Below are 23,891 nucleotides of genomic sequence, written 5' to 3'. Positions count from 1 at the left end.
AGACAGACTTTTAACCTTAAGACTCGCAGTTTTCAACCTGTAGAGAAAGTGTTTTCTACTCCTGGGCAACAAAAATGGATGCCAGGATGTGTGGGGTTTGGTCAGGTTGCACACAGGACCTTGATTCACAGGACTATGGTCTCGACATCTTTGGTGGGCTCCAGGAGTTATGACCTCATGATTTCCCCATGCTGTGGCTGTCCTGGGAGGCCACTAACCACAGGCATAAGACTGCTATTGTGCTCAGGTTCATGGTCATACAGCAAGCCAGAGCCAAATCCAGTATTCTGTCTTACTCAGGGCAGTCTGGATCCAGCACATAACCAACATCACTGCATGACAGTGGCTCCTTCCCTGCATATATCTAGACACAGCCTGCTGCTCCCATAGGCCCTCCTCACTTTTCAGGGGCCAGTGGCTCTCCCTCCATTATCCTGTCCTTCCATACACACAGTGGCTGCCCTCCCCATGCTGGCCCTTCATCATCACTTTCAAACTGTGAGTCACTGCCCCTTAGTGGGAGACTGAAGCCAGCTAAAGGACCAGGACTTGCATGTAGATAGATAATTAGATAGATAGATAGATAGATAGATAGATAGATAGATAGATAGATAGATAATAGGTAGGTAGATAGGTAGGTAGATAGATAGATAGATGATAGGTAGGTAGGTAGATAGATAGATGATAGGTAGGTAGGTAGATAGATAGATGATAGGTAGGTAGGTAGATAGATAAATAAGATAGATAGATAGATGATAGGTAGATAGATAGATAGATAGATAGATAGATAGATAGATAGATAGATAGATAGATAGATAGATGATAGGTAGGTAGATAGATAAGATAGATAGATAGATAGATAGATAGATAGATAGATAGATAGATAGATGATAGGTAGGTAGATGGATAGATAGATTTTCAAATAAAACAGACTTTAAATATCATTCTGTGCTTGGAGCATGGAGATCACCCTGACCAGAGAACTGCTATTCCTCTTCCCATCTGAGTAGCACAACGTGGCTTAGCTGTAGCGTCAGAGCCAGAACAACTGGCTGCCCTCATTCCTTCACCCAGAGCTGACTGACGCTGGGCAAGGCAATTATTAAGTCTTTACATTTTGATTGCTTCCTGGGTTTTAAGAGTACTTGTTTCTCATGTTTGGTGTGTGAATAAAATGATTTTACATATGCTAAGAGCCCCACACACTCAGGCACACATAGGCACACCTTTGAGATAGGTTTCTCTCTTGTAGCTCAGGTTGGCCAGGGACTTCCTATATAGCCTAGGCTAACTTTAAACTCTAGATCCTCCTACTTCAGCCTATTTAAAAACATTATTTATCCTTTTATTTTGCCTCTGTGTATGAGTTGTTCTCTCTCTCTCTCTCTCTCTCTCTCTCTCTCTCTCACACACACACACACACACACACACACACACACACACACACACACACACAGAGGCACATGTCAACGTGTCCTTTAGAGGTCAGGGTAGCATTTCAGGAGTGGATCCTCATTGCCCAGCTCTTCACTGCCATGCTGTGTGTACCCCAGGCTATCTCGCGTGGGAGCTCCTTGCCTCATCTCACCACTGCCTCCAACTTTTCTCTGTGAGTGTGAGTTGTGGGGATGTATCTCAGGGTGTCAGGCTTCCACGTCAATGTCTTTACCCTCTGAGCCATCTCCTTGGTCCCTCAATCTTGACTGTGTAGATTACAGGAGTGTGCTACCATTCCTAGACGCACAGATATATTGATAATAGCAACTGCTAGTGATTAATCTTATTGATTCATTTTGAAGGCTTTCCTGGAGCTCCCAGGCAGACCCAGGTACTCTTTGGGATGAGGTCCTAGTCCACACAACTATCCTGGGGCTACGAAGGACACACTAAGTCCACCACCCATTTTTCTATAAGGAGAGCATCTTCCCGACAATCCTGGTGCTCATGCTTGGAGATGAAGCACGTAGGCTCTGAATCTCGGGAGCTGGTATTTAAATTGCTTACTCTTCCCTAAGCCTCAGTTTCCACTCTCATACTCAGCGCCCTGAGATTACCTGCCTGGTAATATAGTTTCAGTATTAAATAGAACAATGCACAGAATTGAACATGAAACATGACCGGCTATAGGCATCAGGTGCTTTCAATGTTTCAGGAGCCAATGAGACTTCTAGAAGCTGGAGATGTCATCTGCAGTTCAGAAGATGCTCATGGCTGTGTCTGCCTGTCAGACTGCAGATCAGAAGGAAAGCCGGCTGCCTCACGTGTGCATCCCGAGAAGATCTGGCCATGGTAATTCATGCACACTGAATGGACCCGCAGCTTATAACACCTGTCTGCACATCCACCAGCCTGTAAAAGCCCCACCTTACAGATGGGGTAAGGGAGGCTCAAGGAGCCCTCTGAGCTTACCCTGTCAGAGCCAGCCACACAGCCAGTGTCTCACCCAGCACTGAGCAGCCAGTCCTGTCCTAGACCTACACACAGGTCACTTCCCAGGTTTACCCTCATCAGATGGATAGCACTAGCAGAGCCATTTTCCATGTGGAGGCTGCCTTAGCAAATGGCTCACCTTAAGACAGGGGTTTATGATTCAGGGCCTGTGAAGGAGAATAGAAACTTTAGAATCAGCGAAGTTTGCTAACCTTTAAGGTCAGGGCTGGAGAGACTCCATAGTTAAAAACACTGGCTGCTCTTCCAAAGGACCAGGGTTCAAACCCCAGCACCCACATGACAGCTCACAGCTGTCTGTAATCTCAATCCTGGGGGATTGACACCCACACACAGACATACCAGGCAGTAGTACCACGTAGCCTGCCTCCTTGGTTTCCATGAGCATCAAATGCATGGGGGAAAGTGCTTAATGAACATTAGTTACTGTGGTAGTCAGTGTGTGGTTGATAAAGAGGCTCTGGGGCCTCCTCAACCTTTCAGGAGAGCTGATGAAGCTGCTCGACGGAGCCGGGCAATGCAGGGCCTGGAGCTCAGCTGCATTTCACAGAGTGGATGAGCGGAGTCCCAGGGGATTCATTTCTCAGGCCGCACAAAGGAGTGAGATGATACCAGTGTTTTCTCAAAGCTTCCAGATTAGACAAAGATGATGGGGGAGGGGCAATATCCAAATGGCCTTTTAAACTCGCTGCCTGTCTAAAGCGCACAGAGAAAGAAGGTCGTCTGAGTCCAAGTCCACTTTCAGTCACATGGGGGTCGTTCATGTTGCATGGCTCTTCTGCCTTATCATATTATCTTTCCATTTGCCGAAGAATGCAGAGTGCTTATAAAAGGCACTCCTCCATTAAAACCAGCCAATACACACGAAGAAGCTGTCAAGAGGTTTACAGAACCGATTTCTTTTTTTTTAATATTTCCAGGAAAGGGGAACATAAATTCTGCTGAAGCCATTTAAAGTCATAAACCTTTAAAAATGTTTGCAGTGTGTTCTCCTGATTGGAGTTTTCCAGTTGACTTAGGCCACGGTGCACCACAACAACGCAGCCTCTCTGTGGCGCCAGGGAAATGGCACCTCTGAATGGTTTCCAACTGACATTGCTCAGAAAAAGGTTATTTTTCTTTCACAGCATTGATTTCTTAAGTAAATCATTTGACTCTGGAGTCAAGAGAAAATGGAGTGTTTGCTTAAGTTAGTTTTTGCAAGGTTTGCAGGGTTGTTTTTTTTTTTAATGATACAAAAGTACACCCTGGGGTTGGGGATGTAGCCCAGTCAGGAGAGTGCCTGTCCAACATGATGAGGTTCTAGACTTCATCCTCATCATGTGGAATCCTGGCATGTGGAAGGTAGAAGCAACAGCATAATAACAATAATAATAATAATAATAATAATAAAATTCAAGGTCATTCCCCACTATGGAGAGAGTTTGGAAATAAACTGGATTATTGAGACTTTGTATCAAAAGAATTAAAAAAAAAATGAAGCTGGTCAGTGGTGGCACACACCTTTGATCCCAGCGATTGGGAGGCAGAGGCAGGCAGATCTCTGTGAGTTCTAGGCCAGCCTGGTCTACAGAGTGAGTTCCAGGACAACCAGAGCTACACAGAGAAGTCCTGTCTTGGCAAAAAAAAATGAAATTTTTTTTTTATTCGGGGGCAGGGAGTGTTCCTCTGAGAGGCTCCAACCAGCAGCTGACTCAGACAGATCCAGATACCCACAGCCAAACAGTGGATGGAGCTTGGGTAATCTTAGGGAAGAACAGGAGGAAGGATTTTGGCCTCTAAAGGGATAAGAACTCCACAGTAAGATCGACAGAGTCAACTCACCTGGTCCCTTGGAGCTCTGAGACTGAACCACCAACCAAAGATCACACACAGGCTGGACCTAGGCCTCCCGCACAGATGTAGGAAATGTGTAGCTTGGTCTTCATGTGGGTCCCAAACTGGAGCCAGGGCTATTCCAAAAGCTGTTGCCTGTCTATGGGATATGTTCTTCTAGCTGGGCTGCCGTGTCTGGCCTCAGTGGGAGAGCATGGGCCTAGCTTCACAGGAATTTGATGTAAGGGATCCCCAGCAGTTCCCTTATGTGCTCAGAGAAGGGGATGGAGGGAGGAGGAGGATTTGGGGGCTGGGAACTAGGAGGGAAACAATGGGCAGGCTGTAAAGTGAATAAGTAATAATAATAATAATAATAAATTAATTTTAAAATGTTTTTTAAGAGCACTTGTTTTCCACTCTCTAAGCACTATGTAACAAGGTTTGAAGTTTGTCATGTTCTGAGAATTGGCCTTTAAAGCCCTTTCAGTCCTTGCTATGTACTGTCTCTTTGTCAGTTAACAAGCATCCACTGCTCACACTATCATGTAGCAGAAATGCCCTGGTCTCCCCCACACGCGGGGAAGATACTACGATTTCCACCTCCTGCTCCTGTTCCCACTCCAACTTGAAAGTTCTGATTTTGGGAATGCCAACATGTCAGCTGAACATGTCGGAGGAAACCTATATCCTGTCCTTACCCACTCTGCTCTTTGCATTTCAATGCCCTTTGGAGCTGGCAAGTAAAGGGACCTGCCACCAAGCCTGCTGATCAGAGTCTATGACCCATATGGTAGAGAGAACCAATTCCAGCAAATAGTCCTCCAACCAACTTCCATATAGAAGCTGTGGCGTGCGCATGCACACACACACACACACACACACACACACACACACACACACACACACACTCTTTTCTTTTGGAAGGTCTTTATAAACACCATGGTCTAGATTAGACCTGAATTCTTCCTCCATTACACTATTAACGATTAAGGCTACTTTTGTACTTGTGTGATTATGTGCTTAATATATATATATATGTGTAATCCTCCAAAGAACGGTGCATCTCTCTTTGCCCATGGACCTAAGCACAGAATGAAGGCCTTGAAGACAAATGAACCACAGAGGCACCGTACTTACTGCACAATTTGTTCTGGAACACCGAGGTCAAGGACTCAATCTGGCTGAAATTGGCCACCAGGAAGACATGGTCCTTGTGGGGCTCACTCCCGATAGCCTTTAGCGTATTCAGGTCCACTTGACCCACACCGATGGCAAATATCAGGATGCCTGTGTTCCGGGCCTTGGAAGCCACCTCAGCTACTGAGTCCTGAGGCCTCCCATCAGTCACAATCATTATGACCCGTGGCACATTCTCCCGCAAGGGCCGGGCCCCCTCTGCTTCTGAGAAGGCAATGTTAAGGGCATATTGGATGGCCAGCCCTGTCATGGTGCCTGTGGATAGATGCCTCATTCTCTTGACAGCCCTCTCGACATCAGACTTCCTCTTAAAGGTCTTCAGGGAGAACTCATTCTTGACTGTGCTGCCATATTGGAGCAGACCTACTCGGGTAATGTCAGGACCAATATCCAAGAACTGCAGGATATCCAGAATGAACTCCTTGACCTTTGCATAGTCATGGGTGTTGACACTTCGGGAGCTGTCAATGATGAACACCAGATCTGCCCGCTTATTCTCACAGGAACTCTCTGGGGAAAAAGCAGAGGTCACAAGTATCAGAGGGAGGGGTTCTCATATCTGCTCTTCTGTTGCTGTAATAAAATACTGGCTCGGGCCAAGTCGTGGTGGTTGATAACTTTAATACCAGCAGAGACAGGCAGATCTCTGTGAGTTCAAGGCCACTTTGGTCTCCTGAGCTAGTTCCAGGACTTGCCAAGGCTACACGAAGAAACCCTGGTTCGAAAATCCAAACCAAAACCAAAACAAAAAACTGACTCCAAAGTAACATGGGTAAAGGGACAACTCTGGCTACCTCATGAATGAGGAGAGTGGCAAGTGTGGTAAGTGAGGCCAGTGTGACAAGGATGGCGATCTAGCATGACCAGCAGGGTGCTGGAAGGCGTCGCCCTTCTTCCCCTTCCCTCTGTTAGAGTGCACTCCTAAAGCTAGCTCCCAAGGTTTAGCCCTTTACCTGGTCCTCCTCCTGAGGCTGACTACTAAGGTCCAGCTACCAAAGTATCGAAGTTCAGCAGTCAAAAACCTTCGTTGGCTACCTAATTACCATGCTCAACTAAAATCAAATACCTCATCCTAACGTGGGGGTTTCTCCTTGCAGGGGAAAACTACATTTTCCTAAGTCTGTCATCTGTCTCTTCTCTATCCAGAAGCAGTCCTTTGTCCCTTCCCCTTCTCCCTTGCCCTCTTTCTCCCCTCTCCCTCTCTTTCTCTCTCATCCTCTATCTCTGGTCTTTGTCTCTTATCCCTGCCCTCTGTTCCTCTGGGGCAAAAAAAAAATCTCCTTTGTCTTGAGAGCTTGGTCTTGGGGTCCTGAGCTAATACTTTTTCTTTCAATGGAGAAGAAAAGGTTTATTGGCTTATAGGTTATAGTTCAACAGCAAGAAAAGTCAAGGCAGACTGGAGAAACACGATCTACTGGCTTGCCTCTCCAGCCTTTCTCGGCTACTTTCCTTATACAGCTTGGGCTGTATTGCCCAGGGACTCCCACAGTGGGCTGGGTCCTTTTACAGCACCAGCATTCGAAAATGTCTCCATAGACGTGGCCACAGACCAGTCAGATGGAGACGACTTTTCAGTTGGGGTTCTCTCTTCCCAGGTATGTGTAGGTTTTTGCCAACCTGAGCAAAAACAATGATAAGAGGTAAGGATCTAACCAAATTGCCTCTTGTGGAAAACCCTGAGACCCAGGGACACCTTTCGAACCTCCAAAGTTCAGTTTTATTCTTATCCAGGCAAGTTCTCAGGCATGTGTGTGTGTGTGTGTGCTAGATAATCATGATCCTAGACTGCACACAAAGTTTCCTTTTGGCTCCAAAAACCAATGCATGCACAAGATTCACAGACACCCACGCAGTCAAAACTCACATAGAATAAAAATAAATAAAACTTTTTTTCAAAGAGGGAGGGGGAGGCGGAGGGAGGGGAGGAGGGAAGGAGGGAAGGAGGAAGGAAGAGTAAGGGAGAGTGCACTGGGGGCTGAGGTCATAGAGATCATCGTGAGCTGCCTTATGAATACCGAACATTTGGCTTGAAAGAATATGTGGAAATGTGTTCGTGAACAAAGTCCTGAGCAGGATAAACGTGGTGGAGAACTAAGGAAGGGCGTCTAGAACACAGAGAACGCTAGGAACTACTGGGCAGAATTAGCTGAGAATATTCTGAAGCCAACCATAGAAACTTTTCAAGTCATACTCGGGAATCTGTACACAGGTCACAGATGCCATGATGTCTCAGCACCATGTTACATAACGTCTCTTGTAGGGAAGGCGCATGATTGCAATCAGCTGAAGCAGAGTTTGCAGATGTATGCAGCTCAGGGGTAGAACATGTGCCTAGAATGCATGATACCCTGAGTTAAATCCTCAGCGTAGAAAAGAAAGTCCGCTGAGCTTGCGTCTTACAGAAGTTCCAGAAATTCCCCTGTGTGAGGAATTTCAGAGGTGAAACTGACACCTGTTTGGATGGGGCTCGAGAGCCTCAGAGGGCCGCGTGGCCAGGTTCAATCCCTTTGTGAAGCTTGAGGAGAATAGAAGCTTAATGTAGCTATGGTATCCAGAGGTTGGGCCCTTACCAGGAATCAGGACTGAACGGAGCAGAGCCTCTGTTGCTGAGATCTGATGACATTTTAAGAAGAGAGACAGAGGCCAGAAGAGACACAATCTATACATGCACTTCTTGATCACACAATGCCTTATGCTTCCTTGAGTACCTAAAAGCAAAACGTCATTACCACGTATGGCCTTCCAGACTGACACACCCACTCTATGTATTTTATGTGTGTTCATGTGTTTGGGTTTGTGTAGGTGTGTGGGAGTGGAGACTGGAGGTCTAGGCCTTTCTCTCTTGCTCTCTACCTTCTGCGGCAGGTCTCTCCCTCAGCCAATCGCATAGACTGGCTAACCAGTCAACTCCACCTTTCTCCCTTGCTGCCCATGGTAGGGATTTAGACATGTACAGCCCAGCTTTTCATGTGGACACTGGGAGTCCAAACAGCTTCTTATGCATTTGCAGCAAGCTTTTCCCCAATTGAGCCATCTCTCAGCCCCAGACTTTCTTAATAAAATCACCTAGTTGCACCTATTTCCTTAGCTCAGAAGAAAGCACCCCAATACACTGCCTTTAAGCAGAGTAAACCTTCCCTTGCCTCTTCTCTACGCCCTCCCTGGACTTTGCAACTCAAGAAGGATTTGAAAGGGATTAGAAAAAAGACCCCAAGTCCTTTCCCTAAATCCCATCCACCACAGCTGCAAGAATGAGACAGAAGGCCAAAGATGAGGCAGTGAAGCCAGTCATTAGGATGGGACATGGGAAAGGTCTGGGAAGCCATCCTGCCCAGGCCACCTTGCCAGGGGGTGAATTGTCATGCACAGCCTCTACACATCTCTCCACTGCAGCCAGACAAGCCCATGTCAGAGAAGAGAGGGTACCCCCAGTACCAGTAGCCTGGCAGGAAGCCACATATAACATATTCCCATATAACACCCAAATCCAGTACTGGGATCTAGGTACATATAAGGAGAGTTTCTCAAGACAGAGCCTCCCACATTCACAAGATGTTCTAAAATCTCCTTTTCAAAGTGATTTCATCATAGGTGCCTAAGTTCATTCTCAGAACAAGCTACTGAGAAAAGTGCTAGGGTTGTGCCCATTGCATAGATGATAAAATGGAGGTGCTGAAGCATTTATGAGTCTTTCATAACTCAGGAAAAGAGAAAACACACAGAGATAACACTAATTCCCAGCACTCGGGGCAGCTATGAGCAAGGGGCTGACAGCCCCACAGAAGCACATAAGCAAGCATTTAGACTCTCCTCTGCCTACCCTCCTCTCCTAAGGTCTTTCCTCTTCCTTAGCTCTCACACTCAGCTCAAGGATGGGCAAGAGCAGGACTAGAGTTCATAGCTGCTCAATTGGCACTAGATAAGACACCTGCATACACACACCCAAAAAAGGCAGGGGAAATAAAAACCAGGTGAGCCCTGAGCCCCAAAGGCGTCCAGGGGGCATGATCTAGCATTGGCCCTAGGCTGGAGCTAGACACTGTCAGTTCCCCTCCAGAAGCCACACCTGCCTACCCCTTCTAAGTAATAACTAAGTCTGAACTTACTTCTGGGATAATGGTTCAATGGTCTCTCCCTGCTGAGGAAATCAGGGAATCAAATTGACCTCACCACAGATAAGGATTTTAACGATTCAAAGGAAGGAGACCCACAAAGGACTAAATCACTGAAAGTTCTCCTCCCCTAGAGACCTTTGGTAGTGAGGGCTTTTGCTCAAACTAAGATTTTTATTGTGAGTCTTACCGGTGGCATCAACATCCTTCTGAGCACCTCAATTTGAAGAAAACCCAGGAAGGTCCATGTGGAGTTGTGTGGTAAACAGAATTAATTCCCATCAAAACAAATGGATAGTTCCCACAATGCTCGGGACACAACAAAAACATCACAATGGTTCAAAAATGTGATTAAGAAGTTCCATGAGAGTTGCAGCTCTGAGCTGAAATCGAGTTGTATCAGTTTACCCTTAAGAACTCAGACCAAAGATCAAAAACTCAGGTGACAGCAGATGCTGGCGAGGATGCGGAGAAAGAGGAACACTCCTCCATTGTTGGTGGGATTGCAAACTGGTACAACCATTCTGGAAATCAGTCTGGAGGTTCCTCAGAAAATTGGACATTGAACTGCCTGAGGATCCAGCTATACCTCTCTTGGGCATATACCCAAAAGATGCCCCAACATATAAAAGAGACACGTGCTCCACTATGTTCATCGCAGCCTTATTTATAATAGCCAGAAGCTGGAAAGAACCCAGATGCCCTTCAACAGAGGAATGGATACAGAAAATGTGGTACATCTACACAATGGAATATTACTCAGCTATCAAAAACAACGGCTTTATGAAATTCGTAGGCAAATGGTTGGAACTGGAAAATATCATCCTGAGTGAGCTAACCCAATCACAGAAAGACATACCTGGTATGCACTCACTGATAAGTGGCTATTAGCCCAAATGCTTGAATTACCCTAGATGCCTAGAACAAATGAAACTCAAGACGGATGATCAAAATGTGAATGCTTCACTCCTTCTCTAAAAGGGGAACAAGAATACCCTTGGCAGGGAAGAGAGAGGCAAAGATTAAAACAGAGACTGAAGGAACACCCATTCAGAGCCTGCCCAACATGTGGCCCATACATATACAGCCACCCAATTAGACAAGATGGATGAAGCAAAGAAGTGCAGACCGACAGGAGCCGGATGTAGATCGCTCCTGAGAGACACAGCCAGAATACAGTAAATACAGAGGCGAATGCCAGCAGCAAACCACTGAACTGAGAATAGGACCCCCGTTGAAGGAATCAGAGAAAGAACTGGAAGAGCTTGAAGGGGCTCGAGACCCCATATGTACAACAATGCCAAGCAACCAGAGCTTCCAGGGACTAAGCCACTACCTAAAGACTATACATGGACTGACCCTGGACTCTGACTTCATAGGTAGCAATGAATATCCTAGTAAGAGCACCAGTGGAAGGGGAAGCCCTGGGTCCTGCTAAGACTGAACCCCCAGTGAACTAGATTGTTGGGGGGAGGGCGGCAATGGGGGGAGGGTTGGGAGGGGAACACCCATAAGGAAGGGGAGGGGGGAGGGGGATGTTTGCCCGGAAACCAAAGAATTATTATTAAGTATTAAATAAATTTAAAAAAAAACTCAGACCAGCTCAGCATGCCCCTAGAAGGCTAGTCCAGTGGTTCTCAAGCCTGAGCACGCACCCTGATACCCTGCAGCATGTGTCAAAGGTCAAAGCAGTGAGCTGCATGCCTAGAGCTGCTGGACTCTGAGTTTGGAGAGGCATAGGAAAACTTGCCTTTCTCGCAAGTTGAATGGTGATGTTGCGGTTCCTGGTCAAGGGACCACGATCTGAGAATGCTAGAAAGTAAATCTCTGGAAAGAAAAAGAATTTTGGTATATCCTGACTTCACTGTCTCACTGGAAGTTCCACCAGGTGGGACTCTGAAGTGTATGTGTGTGCATGCATGTGTCTGTGTGTGTACATATGCATGTGTGTACATAATGTTCATGTGCATGTGTGCACGTGTGTGCACATATATGTGTGTAGGCATGCATGCATATGTGTGTGCATGCATATGTCTTTGTGAACGTGTATGTTATAGAAATACAGTGAGTATTCCACCACATCAACATCTGTAGAATTAAGTGAAATTTCAGGTGGTTAAATAAGGCTTCAGGGGAAGAAACTGAGTCAGGGCAATCAGTTGAAGAAAGCAACAAGAATCTTAAAGCCAGAGAGCTCATGGGCACCTCCTGTTGGTGTGGCATAACTTTAGTTCCTACACTTATACACAGCATCATCAGGGTTGAACTCTCAGTTCCTGGTCTCCAGACTAATGAAATGTAAGCCAAAGGGCCCCATGTAGAGGTAAGTCACCCACTTTACAGAACAGCAAGGTGAGGCTTACAAAAATGGCCCTCCAGATGCAAGGTCTTGAGGCTTACAATAGTCAGGCTGTGGTGGTGACACAGTAGTTTCTTATCATTTCAAGGTCCTCTTAACACAACCTCAAGGCAGATAACACAGCAATATGAGCTTTGAAATTCTTTTTTTTTTGTTCTTTTTTTTTTTTTTCCGGAGCTGGGGACCGAACCCAGGGCCTTGCGCTTCCTAGGCAAGCGCTCTACCACTGAGCTAAATCCCCAACCCCGAGCTTTGAAATTCTTGAGAACACTGAAATACTTTCTGTGAAAAACCTGTAGCTTCTCCAGAAGTTGAAAGAAGTTTCCAGAAAAACTGACTTTCCTCTGAGTGATCCCCTCATGTTAGTCACTGGTTCTGAGAAAGGGTGCCACTGCTCCTCAGCCTGGGGAAAGAACATTCAATGATCTTCCTCTTGGCCCCCCAGGACAGGGCTTTCAGCCACACTTGGATGAGGATTTGTGAGCACATAATAAAATGTCATCCCTCTCGCCAGTAAGCGGTAATCTGGACTCTGTCGACTGCACTCCCAATCTTGTCATCTGGACTCAAGGTTCTGGCTAAGAGGAAATAGTCTTTTGCCCTTCCAGAGAAGGAGAATCTGCGCCAGAGAGTTTTAAGAACATTCTGCCCTGCTGGGTGACAGTGTGCAATCTCACAACTATTTCCTCTCCTTGAGCTGAAGATTTGTCACTGCTGGCACTGGCTCAGGTCGGCTACACGTATGTGGCAGTATGGTAAGTATTTGGTGCCATCCCCTGGGGAAGTCAGGGCATTTTGGAATGGGGAAGGATGTGATAATGAGGGTAAAGTAATTTCATCTGAAAGGGACTCGGGGATTCTCAGGGAAATAGCAAAAAAGTCTTATGATCTCAGTACAAGTCCAACTTCAGTCAGTTTCTGCCTAAATAGTCCTCAGCTTCTCTGTAAGTTCTTTGACCCTCAGTCTCTTGTGAACCTGTGTGTGTGTGTGTGTGTGTGTGCATGTGTGTGTCTGTGTGTGTGCATGCATGTGTCTGTGTGTGTGTGCATGCAAGTGTCTGTGTGTGTCTGTGTGTGTGCATGTGTCTCTGTGTGTGTGCATGTGTGTGTCTGTGTGTGTGTGCATGCATGTGTCTGTGTGTGTGTGTGCATTTGTCTCTCTGTGTGTATGTGAATGTGTATGCATGCATGTGTCTGTGTGTGTGTGCATGTGTCTGTGTGTGTGCATGCATGTGTCTCTGTGTGTGTGCATGTGTCTCTCTGTGTGTATGTGAATGTGTGTGCATGTATCTGTGTGTATGCATGTATCTGTGTGTGTGCATGTGTCTGTGTGTGTGCATGCATGTGTCTGTGTGTGTGTGTGCATGTGTCTCCCTGTGTGTATGTGAATGTGTGTGCATGCATGTGTCTGTGTGTGTATCTGTGTGTGTGCATGTGTCTGTGTGTGTGCATGCATGTGTGCATGTGTCTCTCTGTGTGTGCATGTGTCTCTCTGTGTATATGTGAATGTGTGTGCATGCATGTGTCTCTGTGTGTGTCTGTGTGTGTGTCTGTGTGTGTGTGTGTGCGCGTGTGTGTCTGTGTGTATAAGTGTGCACGTACATGCCCATGCTTTGATGTTGGACAACCTTGGCTGTGACTCCTCAGCACTGTCTCCCTTCACGTTGATTTGTGCTTTGTTTTGGGGTGGGATCTCTCTCACAGATTAAGCTGGACTTGTCAGCCAGTAAGCCCTGGGGATCTACTACCTCTGTTATCCCAGCACTAGATTAAAAGTGCATCACACTGTGACTGTTTTTTATTTGTTTGCTCGTTTTAAGTTTCTAGTGATGGGACCTTCTCCCCAGCCCAATCATCAGTCTTTTCTTCTGTAAAATGGGACAAGAAAACCTCAAAAAACTTGTAAGATTCAAAGAGAACATTGCAGTAAGTTGTAGATCACATTGAGCTGCCCAACCTTGCTTGGAATGTTTTCCATATGCCGGCCTGTTTATTCCCTAGTCACCTTAGGAACTGGGTAGTTTCTGTTTCCACATTACAGATGAGGACATGGCTCTAGAGAGTCCAACCTGCGTCCAGTCTCCTTCCTGTCTAGGAAGCAGAGACACTGGGTTGAGCCCTCCACCTGACTGTGCCAGTGACAGGAACCAAGGCTCACACTCTAACCACCACGCTGTGCTCTCCCCATCCTCTTCACCTTCATTCCCAGAATCCTGGGTCCACCAGGACTGCATCTGCTGCTCTTGGGGTCAGTTCTTTCCTTTTCTGGAATGTAGGCCAAGCAACATGACTCAAACTTGCCTGCACCTCATCAAGGGCTTTCCCCTTGCTAAATACTTATTTAACTTAACCAAATGATAAAAACAAACCCTGGCCTTCATCACAGTAGGAGCCTAGGACTTTAGGCTGCCAGTTAACTCATATCCACACTCTCTTGACAAGGCTTGATGAGGGTTCAGCAGGTGTGAGAACTAAGGAGACTGAAGGAGGAGATACTGAGACAGAGAGAGAGACTGCTGGTCTTGCACTGACCAGCTGGTCTTGTAGGGACCAGGAGGAATGTAGTCAGGACAAGAGACAAATGCCAAGAGAATGGATAGCAGAGACCAGAGGCTTCATATCACTCCTGAGCAAAGCTCCACAGGCAGATGGTTTGTAGGCACTGAGAGAACTGAAGATTTTAATGATACAAGTGGAGAAAAAAAAAGAAGAAGAGAATGGTTTCTGGAGCTCTGGCTTCATTAAGAACTAGAGAGTGATCTTAAACAGCCCAAAGGCTGACAGGAAGAAAGAGAATCACAATATGTGAGACCAGAGAACACTTTAGGGTGTTCCGTTGCAGCTACTCCGACCTGGACAAAAGCTGGATGTAACAGGGTTATCGGGTAGATCAGGAGGAGACAAAGGTTGACAACAATAAATCTGGGAGGGCAAGCAACTGGGAAAGTGAAGGGCGGAGGAGACGGTAAGATCAATGGACACAAAGTCCAGCTAAGACCTCAGCATTATCAAAGTGCAGGTGTGAGGCTGGGCGTGCAGTTACTATAAGCACAGGGTGGAGATAAGAAGCTAATAGCTGAGCTCAGGATAATGTGAGAATGCCGAGCTTGTCAACGTCATGGCAAGAGCAATGCTGGAGACAGTGATGGTGAACTAACAGCTACAACTGCTCTTGTTTCTAAGGTTAACCACAGGGACTTGGACAGGATTTAAACTGTGACTAGAACATTATAGAAAAACAGAGAGAAAGGAGACCTCAAAAGATTTTCTACAGGAGAGGTGGGCAGTGGGGGTGGAGAGTGCCTTGAGCAAAGACCATCACGCAAGCAATGCTGGGATACTCCTGGCCCATGTTACAAGCACATGACATGCACGATTCCGTCCCTGTGCACCTGAAGACTGTGATTGACTTGCAGGGCTTACAGATGGTCAAAGGGATATTTCAGAAATAATTTGACTCATCTTTGGCTCTTGTCCCTAGTGTCACTTGACCTGTAATTCCCACATATTTAGGCGCTTTAATAGAGTGTCTGGACCCTGGCCAGGCCTGGAGACCTGTAATCAACTCTTGTTTCTCCAACTCCCTTGTTAGTCAAAAGCCAGCTGCTTCATTACCTCACATTAGACACTGTGCGAGGCTGCTGAGCAATAGCTTTCTCTGACCCCGTCACTTCCATTCACATCTTCCAAGCATACTGCTGGGAAGAGCATGAACCCCGACCTCGTGTCTCAGGACAGCACAACACCCTCCACTGCTTACTGGGGCCAGGACATCTCTTGGACTCATTGACAGAGTCTTTCGTTCTCTATAATACTTTCCAAGTATTCTCCAAAGTCAGGGGAAAAAACAGCTCTTGTGGTCTCTCTAGGCACACTGTTGGGAGGAATCATGAATTAATGAAGAAACGGAGTTGAGGTCATGAGGTATTTCTAGAATAATGAGTCAAAACTAAATGATGAAACCTAAGAGAAGTTAGTGTTGCACACTTTACATGGGGTTCAAATATCAATTTATGAACCCCAATGAGAGGGACTTCCAGATTGACAGCTGGTTACAGATTAAAATCAGGACCAGAATAGCAGGTAAATCTACACCACAGCCTCTATTCCCAGCCCCAGCTCCTTGGCTTAAAACTCAAATTTTAATTATAGGATTCCCATCAACACCACACATCAAGATCTCCCAACCAGGGGTTTGTGGAAGAACATCAGTGTGCCAGGACATCATTAGACCCCTCCTAATATTAGTATATTAACAATCCCGACAATGGCCCTCCTGGCCTCTCCTAACTCAAGGAACTTCTCTTCATATCAGAACTTCCCATGAATATCTGGAGACATTTTGATCTGAGTCACAACAGTTGGTCTGACAGCTATGAAGTGCCCAGGACAATGAAACCTCAGGGAATGGTTCCTAAAGCCACCATCCCAAGGTCACAAACAATAAGGTCATTATGGTTGTACCATCCCAAGGTCACTGACAACAAGGTCACTGACATTTGCAGGAGGCTTTCTCCACACTATTCCACTCTGCTATTGATGCCCTAAGTCATGGGGTCTCTTGTTTTGAATACCTCTCCTAGTGGATCTCCATTGACCTAAATGACCTCTCTCGTATCCCATGTTTACCTCTAACTAAACTCCTCTCTCCATGTTTCATGTATGAAGCTATTTAGCCACATGCACCATCTTCTATGAATCCTGGGACTCAGCAAAGTGCCACCACGTATGTAGCTGGATGCTCGTATCTGAATCTTTGCTTATCTCCTTTGTTGTGTACATGTAGGTATAAGGAGTGAAAAGGAAGCAAAAAAAAAAAGATGTAGGTATCCCTCCATGGGCTTGGATGGATGGAAAAGCTGATCTGGAGGTTCAATGAGGGACAGCCATGACAGAATTTCTAGTGGTCTGGTGATGTCAGAAACACTTGGCAAATATATTCAAAATGCTGAGTCCTACAGTTAATGAGTCAGATCCTTTGCAGGCAAGGAACAGCACTCCTTCCAGGTGGTTGGTTCTTGGACACAAGCCTGAGCACTCTGCCTCTAGAGACATGTGGTCATGAGGGGCCGTCTGCCAAGAGTCTAGAAGAGAGGATAACAGCAGAGCATTCCATGCCTGTGTCTCCATTACCGGGAGCGGTCTTAGAAATACAGTGACACTATATCCTGGATTCCCTCATGTCTCCTGGTGCAAATATTGTTCCATTGCTGAATCATGTATGTGACAGCTATGTCATAGTTTCCAGTTAGATTCAGACAGTAACAAAGGCAGGCCCACTATTACACAGAAAGGAATGTGAGAAGGAAGAGAGGGCAGATGAGACTTAGAGGTTCTTTAGCAAGTCGTGGACATGGGGCTGATGGGAAATGGTGGAAAGGCATTGAAAACCCATAAGCCTGACTCTACCCTTTGCATGTCCAACCGCTGTTGCACTGCAGTAGGTAACCTGGCATGTAGTTTCCTTTCAACAGAAAAATGCTCCACAGACAAGGTCCCTTACACTCCTAGTCGACAGATCGCACGCTAACTGGTACCCAAGACTGGGAGGAGATGATAAAATACGACCAACATCACAAGATTTACCTGCTGTGCATCCCAGGGTAAGTAGGGACACATGCTGTGTAGTAGCACCCCATAAACATGACGTTTGCTGCTGCAGAAGCCCCACAAATCAGACCGCATTCATCCTCATTGTGTGACAGCCTAGCTCAGATGTGTACATCTGAGTGAACTGAAGGCATCATAGGCGAGAGAGAGAGTGCCTATTGCTGTGGGGACGTTGGCATTCTAAGATGTGACAGGTAGTTTTGCGTGCACTTATCTCAGCCTAAGGAGACTTGAGGTGCTCACGGATGCAAGGAAGCATACCAGTGACCGTAGAGCAAGGCGGAGTGAGATGAGCTACCTCCAAGATGCATCGTGTGTGCTTTACTAGAAGATCCTACCCCGATCACAGTCCCCAGAGATCTGACTGAAAGACTCAGAGAGAATTTCATGAACCCAGTGCAAATACAAGCACACACAATCTCTAGTCCTGGCCCACCACTGAGAATAAAAGTTGCATTATACGTTAAGACGAGGCAACACTCATGGCCATCCCTCCACAGCCCAAGTAGAATGCCTGGTTAAAAAAGGGGGGGGACATGACTGAAGAGAGGGAAAATACAATAACTTGGCTCCCCTTCCTGCCAGACATTCAGGTTTGCTTCTCTCTGTGCAGAACATTTTGCTGGGTAAAAACCAGCTGATACCGTTGAACTCATTTGGGTCATGGCTTCTCTCAGGAATATCCAAACACTATCTGAATACCAACCTGTATGTTCTTTGTAATCCATACTGAAGGAACCCAAGCTCAAAGGCAGAAGCTGAAGCATTGGGATTGCCGGGTTTGCTCTGTGTGCACTTGAACCCAGAAAGAAATGTATAAAAAGACAAATGTACTGGGAGAAACCCCAATGGACAAATCCTTCACAACCTGGAGACATACACAGGCGGAGTCCTTGCAAAAATATACTTGTTTCTTTTTGTTACTTTACAAAGATTTTAATGAGTGGTCACCTTTGCATAGCAATACTGCTCAATAAATAGAGTCACAGGCCAGGGGCCCCCTGAGAGATCCCAGTTGACACCAGCTCAAATGTCAGTTGTTCCCTTTGACTGACTGTCATAAATTCCTTCAGGAACACAGCTCTCTAAGGCCCTTAGGGAACATGCACCAAGGAGCCAGAAAAAGGGAAAGGAAAAAAAAAAGTGCCACATCACACCAGTCTCTTCTGGTAAGTATTACAGGAGCTGAAAGGAGACATCATATGAACTTCAACAACTGTGGCTTCCAGAACCCTGGATGGGTTTCTTTACAAGGGAGCCAAGGAAAATGCTGCCCCAGTTTAGCCCTGAAGAAAAAAATTTCCGATGAATTGAAATTTCCTTGCAAGGTAAAGCAGTTTGCTCCAACCTCACTAAGAAATGCTCAACAGGTCCGCTCAGAGTTTGCTGCACAAACTTTCCTGAAATTGAGAGAGTATGAACAAACACATACATACTCAGTGGCTTTAGATCCTTAAAAAAATAGGAGCTGACAGAATTTTAAAAAGAAGAAAAAAAGTCTTAGTATTATTATCAAACACTATGGGCATTTTTTTTTATTTCTCAAATTGAGAAATAGCACTATCTTCCATTAGGGTCTACAGATCTGAGCGTGCGCATGCGGGTGCCCGTGGCCTGTGTGCTTGAGTGTGCCTGTACACACAAACACACATTTTCCAATGTGAAACTGTATGCAAAGCACTTCCTGGGGAACAGCTATGTGACTTCTGCTCTCTATAGAGAGAGCATCATATAGCATAACCAGTTGTCTAAAACAAATGGCACTGACCCACAGGGGCACTTATACTTAAGAACTTGAGCAGTGGCCTCATCTGCTTTATAAGAGTTCAACAAATAGAAGCCAAGAGCAGGGCAGAGAGACCTGTGAACAGCAATGCAGGACAGCTAAGCTCTTAGAGTCAGGAGGAAAAGGAAGCCTATGTTCAGCCTCATGGCATGGGGTCCTGGTGTCTTTTCCCGAGTAAAGATGAGTTATATGCCAGGGAACGTACCTCTGAATGCGGCGTCTCTGGACCAGCAAGAGAGACACTTTCAACTCTACAAACACAGACACTTTTGTACCAGGTTCTGAAGACACCATATAATGGTCTCACCAAGATATCTCACAGAGTAGGCATATTTGGAAGGTTTACAAAAAATATGAAAAATTAGAGCCTAGAACAGAGGTCCACACTAGAGTTGGGGACTGGGGGATTACTGAACAAGGCTATTGTATCACAAGTTTACGGTATGATAGATTGGCCTAGGCCAGGGATTGAGTAGACACTTTAGAGCAGCATGAGCACAGGCTCAGAGCCAGACCAGAGTGTAGTACCCAACTATACAAGGAACTGAAAGTGGGTGGTAAGACTTGCTCCTAAAGAGCCAGGTGACACATATAGTCAGTACTCAAGAGCTGAAGTGGAGCTATAGAAAAGGTTGTGGTGTGTGTGTGTGTGTGTGTGTGTGTGTGTGTGTGTGTGTGTGTGTGTGTTCATACTCCCTTCAGACACACACTCAGTCCAGACTTCATGTCTGGTCCAACCCAGGTCTGTCCCCAACCTGCTACTACCCATGTGATCCTTCATTTAGGTCCTCAACAAGGTCTCAGTTATAAATTCTCAGCTCCCTATTGATAAGCCTAAAACAAAACTCCAGAGAAATTCTTTTAAATTCCTTTGATTTTAAGAGTTGCATATCTGCCACAAGAATAAGTCTATCATATGCTTGGGTAATTGAAGGAGAAAGTTCAGGTTGACTGTGAGGGCTTTTCAAATTACCCTATACCTAGTTTCAAATTTCAAAAGCAATACTGACTGAACATCAACTCATACATACCACCTCTCCCCCAGTCTTCAAGTACTACAGAAGTTTAAAGGGAAAAGCTAAAATCACCAGAGACTCCATTGCAGTTTGAGTTTGAGATAAGAACGAGCTAAACTATGAGACGTGGTCACAAAGGGCGCTGAGACGTCAAGGCTAACTCTGCTAACACTGTAGAAGACAGTGCACTACAGCGACAGCACCCTGGTAGATTACAATGGCAGCAGCACCCTTGGCGGATTATGGTGACAGTAGTATCCAGAGTCCAGTGATGTGTGTTAGTGTAGTGACCTGCATAACCTCTTCCTCCTACTATCATGTAAGCACTCAGCCTCCTATATTAAATCTCTTTTTGCTTAGTACCTGGCACAGTCTGCTTCCTGAACTGGCTCTCATAGCTTTCTCAATAGTTATCTCTCTGCTTAATGCCTTGTCTGGCCTCAAAATATTCCTTTGGAGGCTCCAATTTGTTGTGGCAGAATAATCCAACCAAGCATGGTCAGTACTGTTGAGAACACTCAGCGACCCCAGGCTTTGTGGAAACTGTCTTCTTCCTCTGGTCACCTAGCACTTGTAAATACCCACCCCTACAGCCCTCTACAGTGACTTCCTAGCTGGCTGTTCGTACTCGTTCTCTAACTTGTTGGAAAATTTTTCCTCTTTCACTTTGGTGTAATGCTTTGTTTCCTCCACTCCTATTAACTTGGCTTCAGTTTCAACTCCCCAAACACACAGGGACAGTAATTACTCAAAAGGAAAACTATTGGGCAAGCAATTCATTTCCTTGCTGCTCACAGCACTTTAGCAAATGCTCTCTCTCCAGCTGCTGCCTTCAGCATTGCCACCCAATGTTAGGGTTGCCATGGAAGCCAGAAATAACATGCTGGGAATCCACTCCACACAGATTTTGGTGCCTTTGGTCTTACAGAAAGCCCTTCTCGTAGCTGATCATTAACATGTGTCTGATTATAACGAATGAGATAGCCGGCTAACGAGCTGAAATGGCTTTGCTTCAAGCCCAGAGCCATCGAGCACTTGGTGCTTGAACATTTTAAACCTAAAAGGGGCACTTTAAAGGCTAGAGTCAATGTTTTGATTTTAACAGTGAAGAAGCCCATGCTGTGTTGAGGCTTCTGTCTCCTAGTCTGCCCCGTCTCCAAACCATACTTCCTATGACTGTACCGGAAGAGCAAACACACACACACACACACACACACACAGAGAGAGAGAGAGAGAGAGAGAGAGAGAGAGAGAGAGAGAGAGAGAATATATGATGCCCAATGCCCAATTTACTGGACCTGGTAGACCGGTACTCACAGGAGCATTTGGGAAGGAGTTAACCTAGAAAAGATCATGGGGCTATCACGGGGCCAAGTAGTCACGTCCCTGTGATCTTCAGTTTTCTTTTCTACACAGGTTGGACAGTAAGGTGGAGCGGTCGTGAGGACTGAATGAGAGAATGTGGACTGAGGATGGTACTGCACACAGAGGGAGAATCGTGATAACTTGCTATTGTTTTTAGTATCCCCAACTAGGAGCACATTAAGGTCTGTTGAAGCACCCACCTCATCCAGCAAAGAAGACGCAACACCGTTGGATTCTTCTCAACAGCCTTTATTGTAGGAACACCTCATTGTTGATACGGGGGACCCCGAGGAACAAAGGCACTCGCCTTATATACAAGACAGGCTGTGGCTATAAACTTGTCCTCTGGGGATTGGTGGAGCATGAAATACCTTATTAGCATGAATATCACTCCAGTCTGATAACTGCCGGAGAAATGCCAACACATGCGCATTGCAGGTGTTTATCACCAACGACCACCGGATGTCGGCGCCATCTTTAGCCGCTCCCTACAGTCTGTGGTAGCAAAGAATGGAAGAGGTAGACACCCTGAAAGGCCAGGAAGCTGCATGCTAGGCCTAGAGAGAGAACACTGACCATATATATATACTCTATCATTTTCTATTCCTTTCCTGGGAAATAGGTGTTGGATGAAGCTATGTCTTCCCAGCTCTAGTGTGCTATAGTTTTACATTTAAAAATTAAGTAAAAATTTTCTTTGGCTCTTTTCTATTCATGGTTCTAGCCACAGCTGTGATAGCTAATACTTATGGAGTAACGGTTATAGAGCATCATAGTGTACTAGCTTGGTACTCCTCACATAGCCTCTGTTTCAGATGGGAAGCTCTGAGAGGCCCAGGATCACACGCATAGGAAATAGTGGGTGAGGACTCAAGTGTATCTGACTCTGGAGTTCCTATGACTGTACCAGAAGAGCAAATACACACACACACACACACACACACACACACACACACACACACACACAACTGTACAAGAACATAATTTGTTGAACTTTATATGTATTCATGTTGCCCAGTTGTAACTGCAGGCTGTATCCTGAGATACGTGTTGTTCATCAACCTAATAATGTTCAAAGAAAACTCTGAACAAAATAAAATGATGCTGAGTTCCCCCACTATACTGCAGAGATTTTCCAGCTCCACCATTAGCCCTTACCTAGACTGCAATATTTACCCCCCAGGCAGAGCTTGCCTGTGTCCTCTACATCCTAGCCTTGATCACACAGCTAGACTAATTCTTTAAAAAGCCAAGTGAAATCCTCTCATTCCTTTGAACTACTCATCCCTTCTTATGACAGAGGCTCCATAACTTGTGCAAACCATGGGAAATTGGTCGCTAACGAACAGGCTTATGCCATTAGGATCACTTGGTCTTCAGTGAGCATAAGACATCAGGATAGAGAAGGGACACATAGGACCTGGAGGCCAGATATGTGATGCCCAGTTCACTGGACCTGGTAGAATGGTACCCACAGGAGCATTTGGGAAGGAGTTAACGTAGAAAAGATCGTGGGGCTATCATGGGGCTTCAGTGACTTTACAGAAATATGAAATATCATGTTTATGAGGTGGAAAAGCTCAGCAAACCCAAATGTCTCAGGCTGTCATATAAATTGGATTCTATTATTATTATCGTCATCATCATCATCATTATTACTATTATTATTATTATATATCATCATCATCATTATTTTATGAGTATACTGTAGCTGTCTTCAAACATATCAGAAAAGGGCATCAGATCCCTTTACAGATGGATGTGAGCAACCATGTGGTTGCTGGGAATTGAATTCAGGACCTCTGGGAGAATAGTCAGTGCTCTTAATTGCTAAGCTACCTCTCCAGCCCATAAATTGGATTCTCAAAATGCTAACACAATCCATCCCAAGTAAGAGTAGAGCAGCTGGGCAGTGGTGGCAGCACATGCCTTTGATCCCAGCACTTGGGAGGCAGAGGCAGGCAGATCGCTGCGAATTCCAGGCCAGCCTAGTGTCCAGAGTGAGTTCCAGGACAGCCAAGGCTATACAGATAAACCCTGGCTCAAAGCACAAAACAAAACAAAACAAAACAAACAAACAAACAAACAAAATCAATAACCAAAAAGTGCCATCCCCGCAAAATAGGGCAAAGTAGGTTGCTCAAAAGCAAATATGGCAAGAGCCATATGAATCCAGAAGTCCT

General features: G+C 45.7%; 1 protein-coding gene and 1 long non-coding RNA gene across 4 annotated transcripts in view; one reads left to right on the top strand and one right to left on the bottom strand.

Moving 5' to 3' along the window:
• The window catches only part of Matn2 (matrilin 2), a 149,609-nt gene that overhangs the window by 84,708 nt on the left and 41,010 nt on the right, over positions 1-23,891 (bottom strand). For all 3 annotated transcript variants that reach the window (NM_001427155.1, XM_087556505.1, XM_087556506.1), the window contains exon 3: positions 5,401-5,970. In NM_001427155.1, coding sequence (NP_001414084.1) covers positions 5,401-5,970 — 570 coding nt within the window. The remainder of the gene's footprint in view (positions 1-5,400; positions 5,971-23,891) is intronic.
• Positions 12,377-23,336, top strand: LOC148004749 (uncharacterized). The gene is made up of 4 exons (XR_015624756.1): positions 12,377-12,686; positions 17,406-17,534; positions 18,615-18,710; positions 21,760-23,336. It is a non-coding gene; the product is annotated as an uncharacterized LOC148004749 (long non-coding RNA).

Source organism: Rattus norvegicus, chromosome 7 (genome assembly GCF_021556685.1).
Source record: "Rattus norvegicus strain SHRSP/BbbUtx chromosome 7, alternate assembly SHRSP_T2T, whole genome shotgun sequence".
Lineage (NCBI taxonomy): Eukaryota > Metazoa > Chordata > Mammalia > Rodentia > Muridae > Rattus > Rattus norvegicus.
The sequence above is the reverse complement of the archived record's forward strand: the minus strand, read 5'-3'. Positions and strand labels throughout refer to the sequence as shown.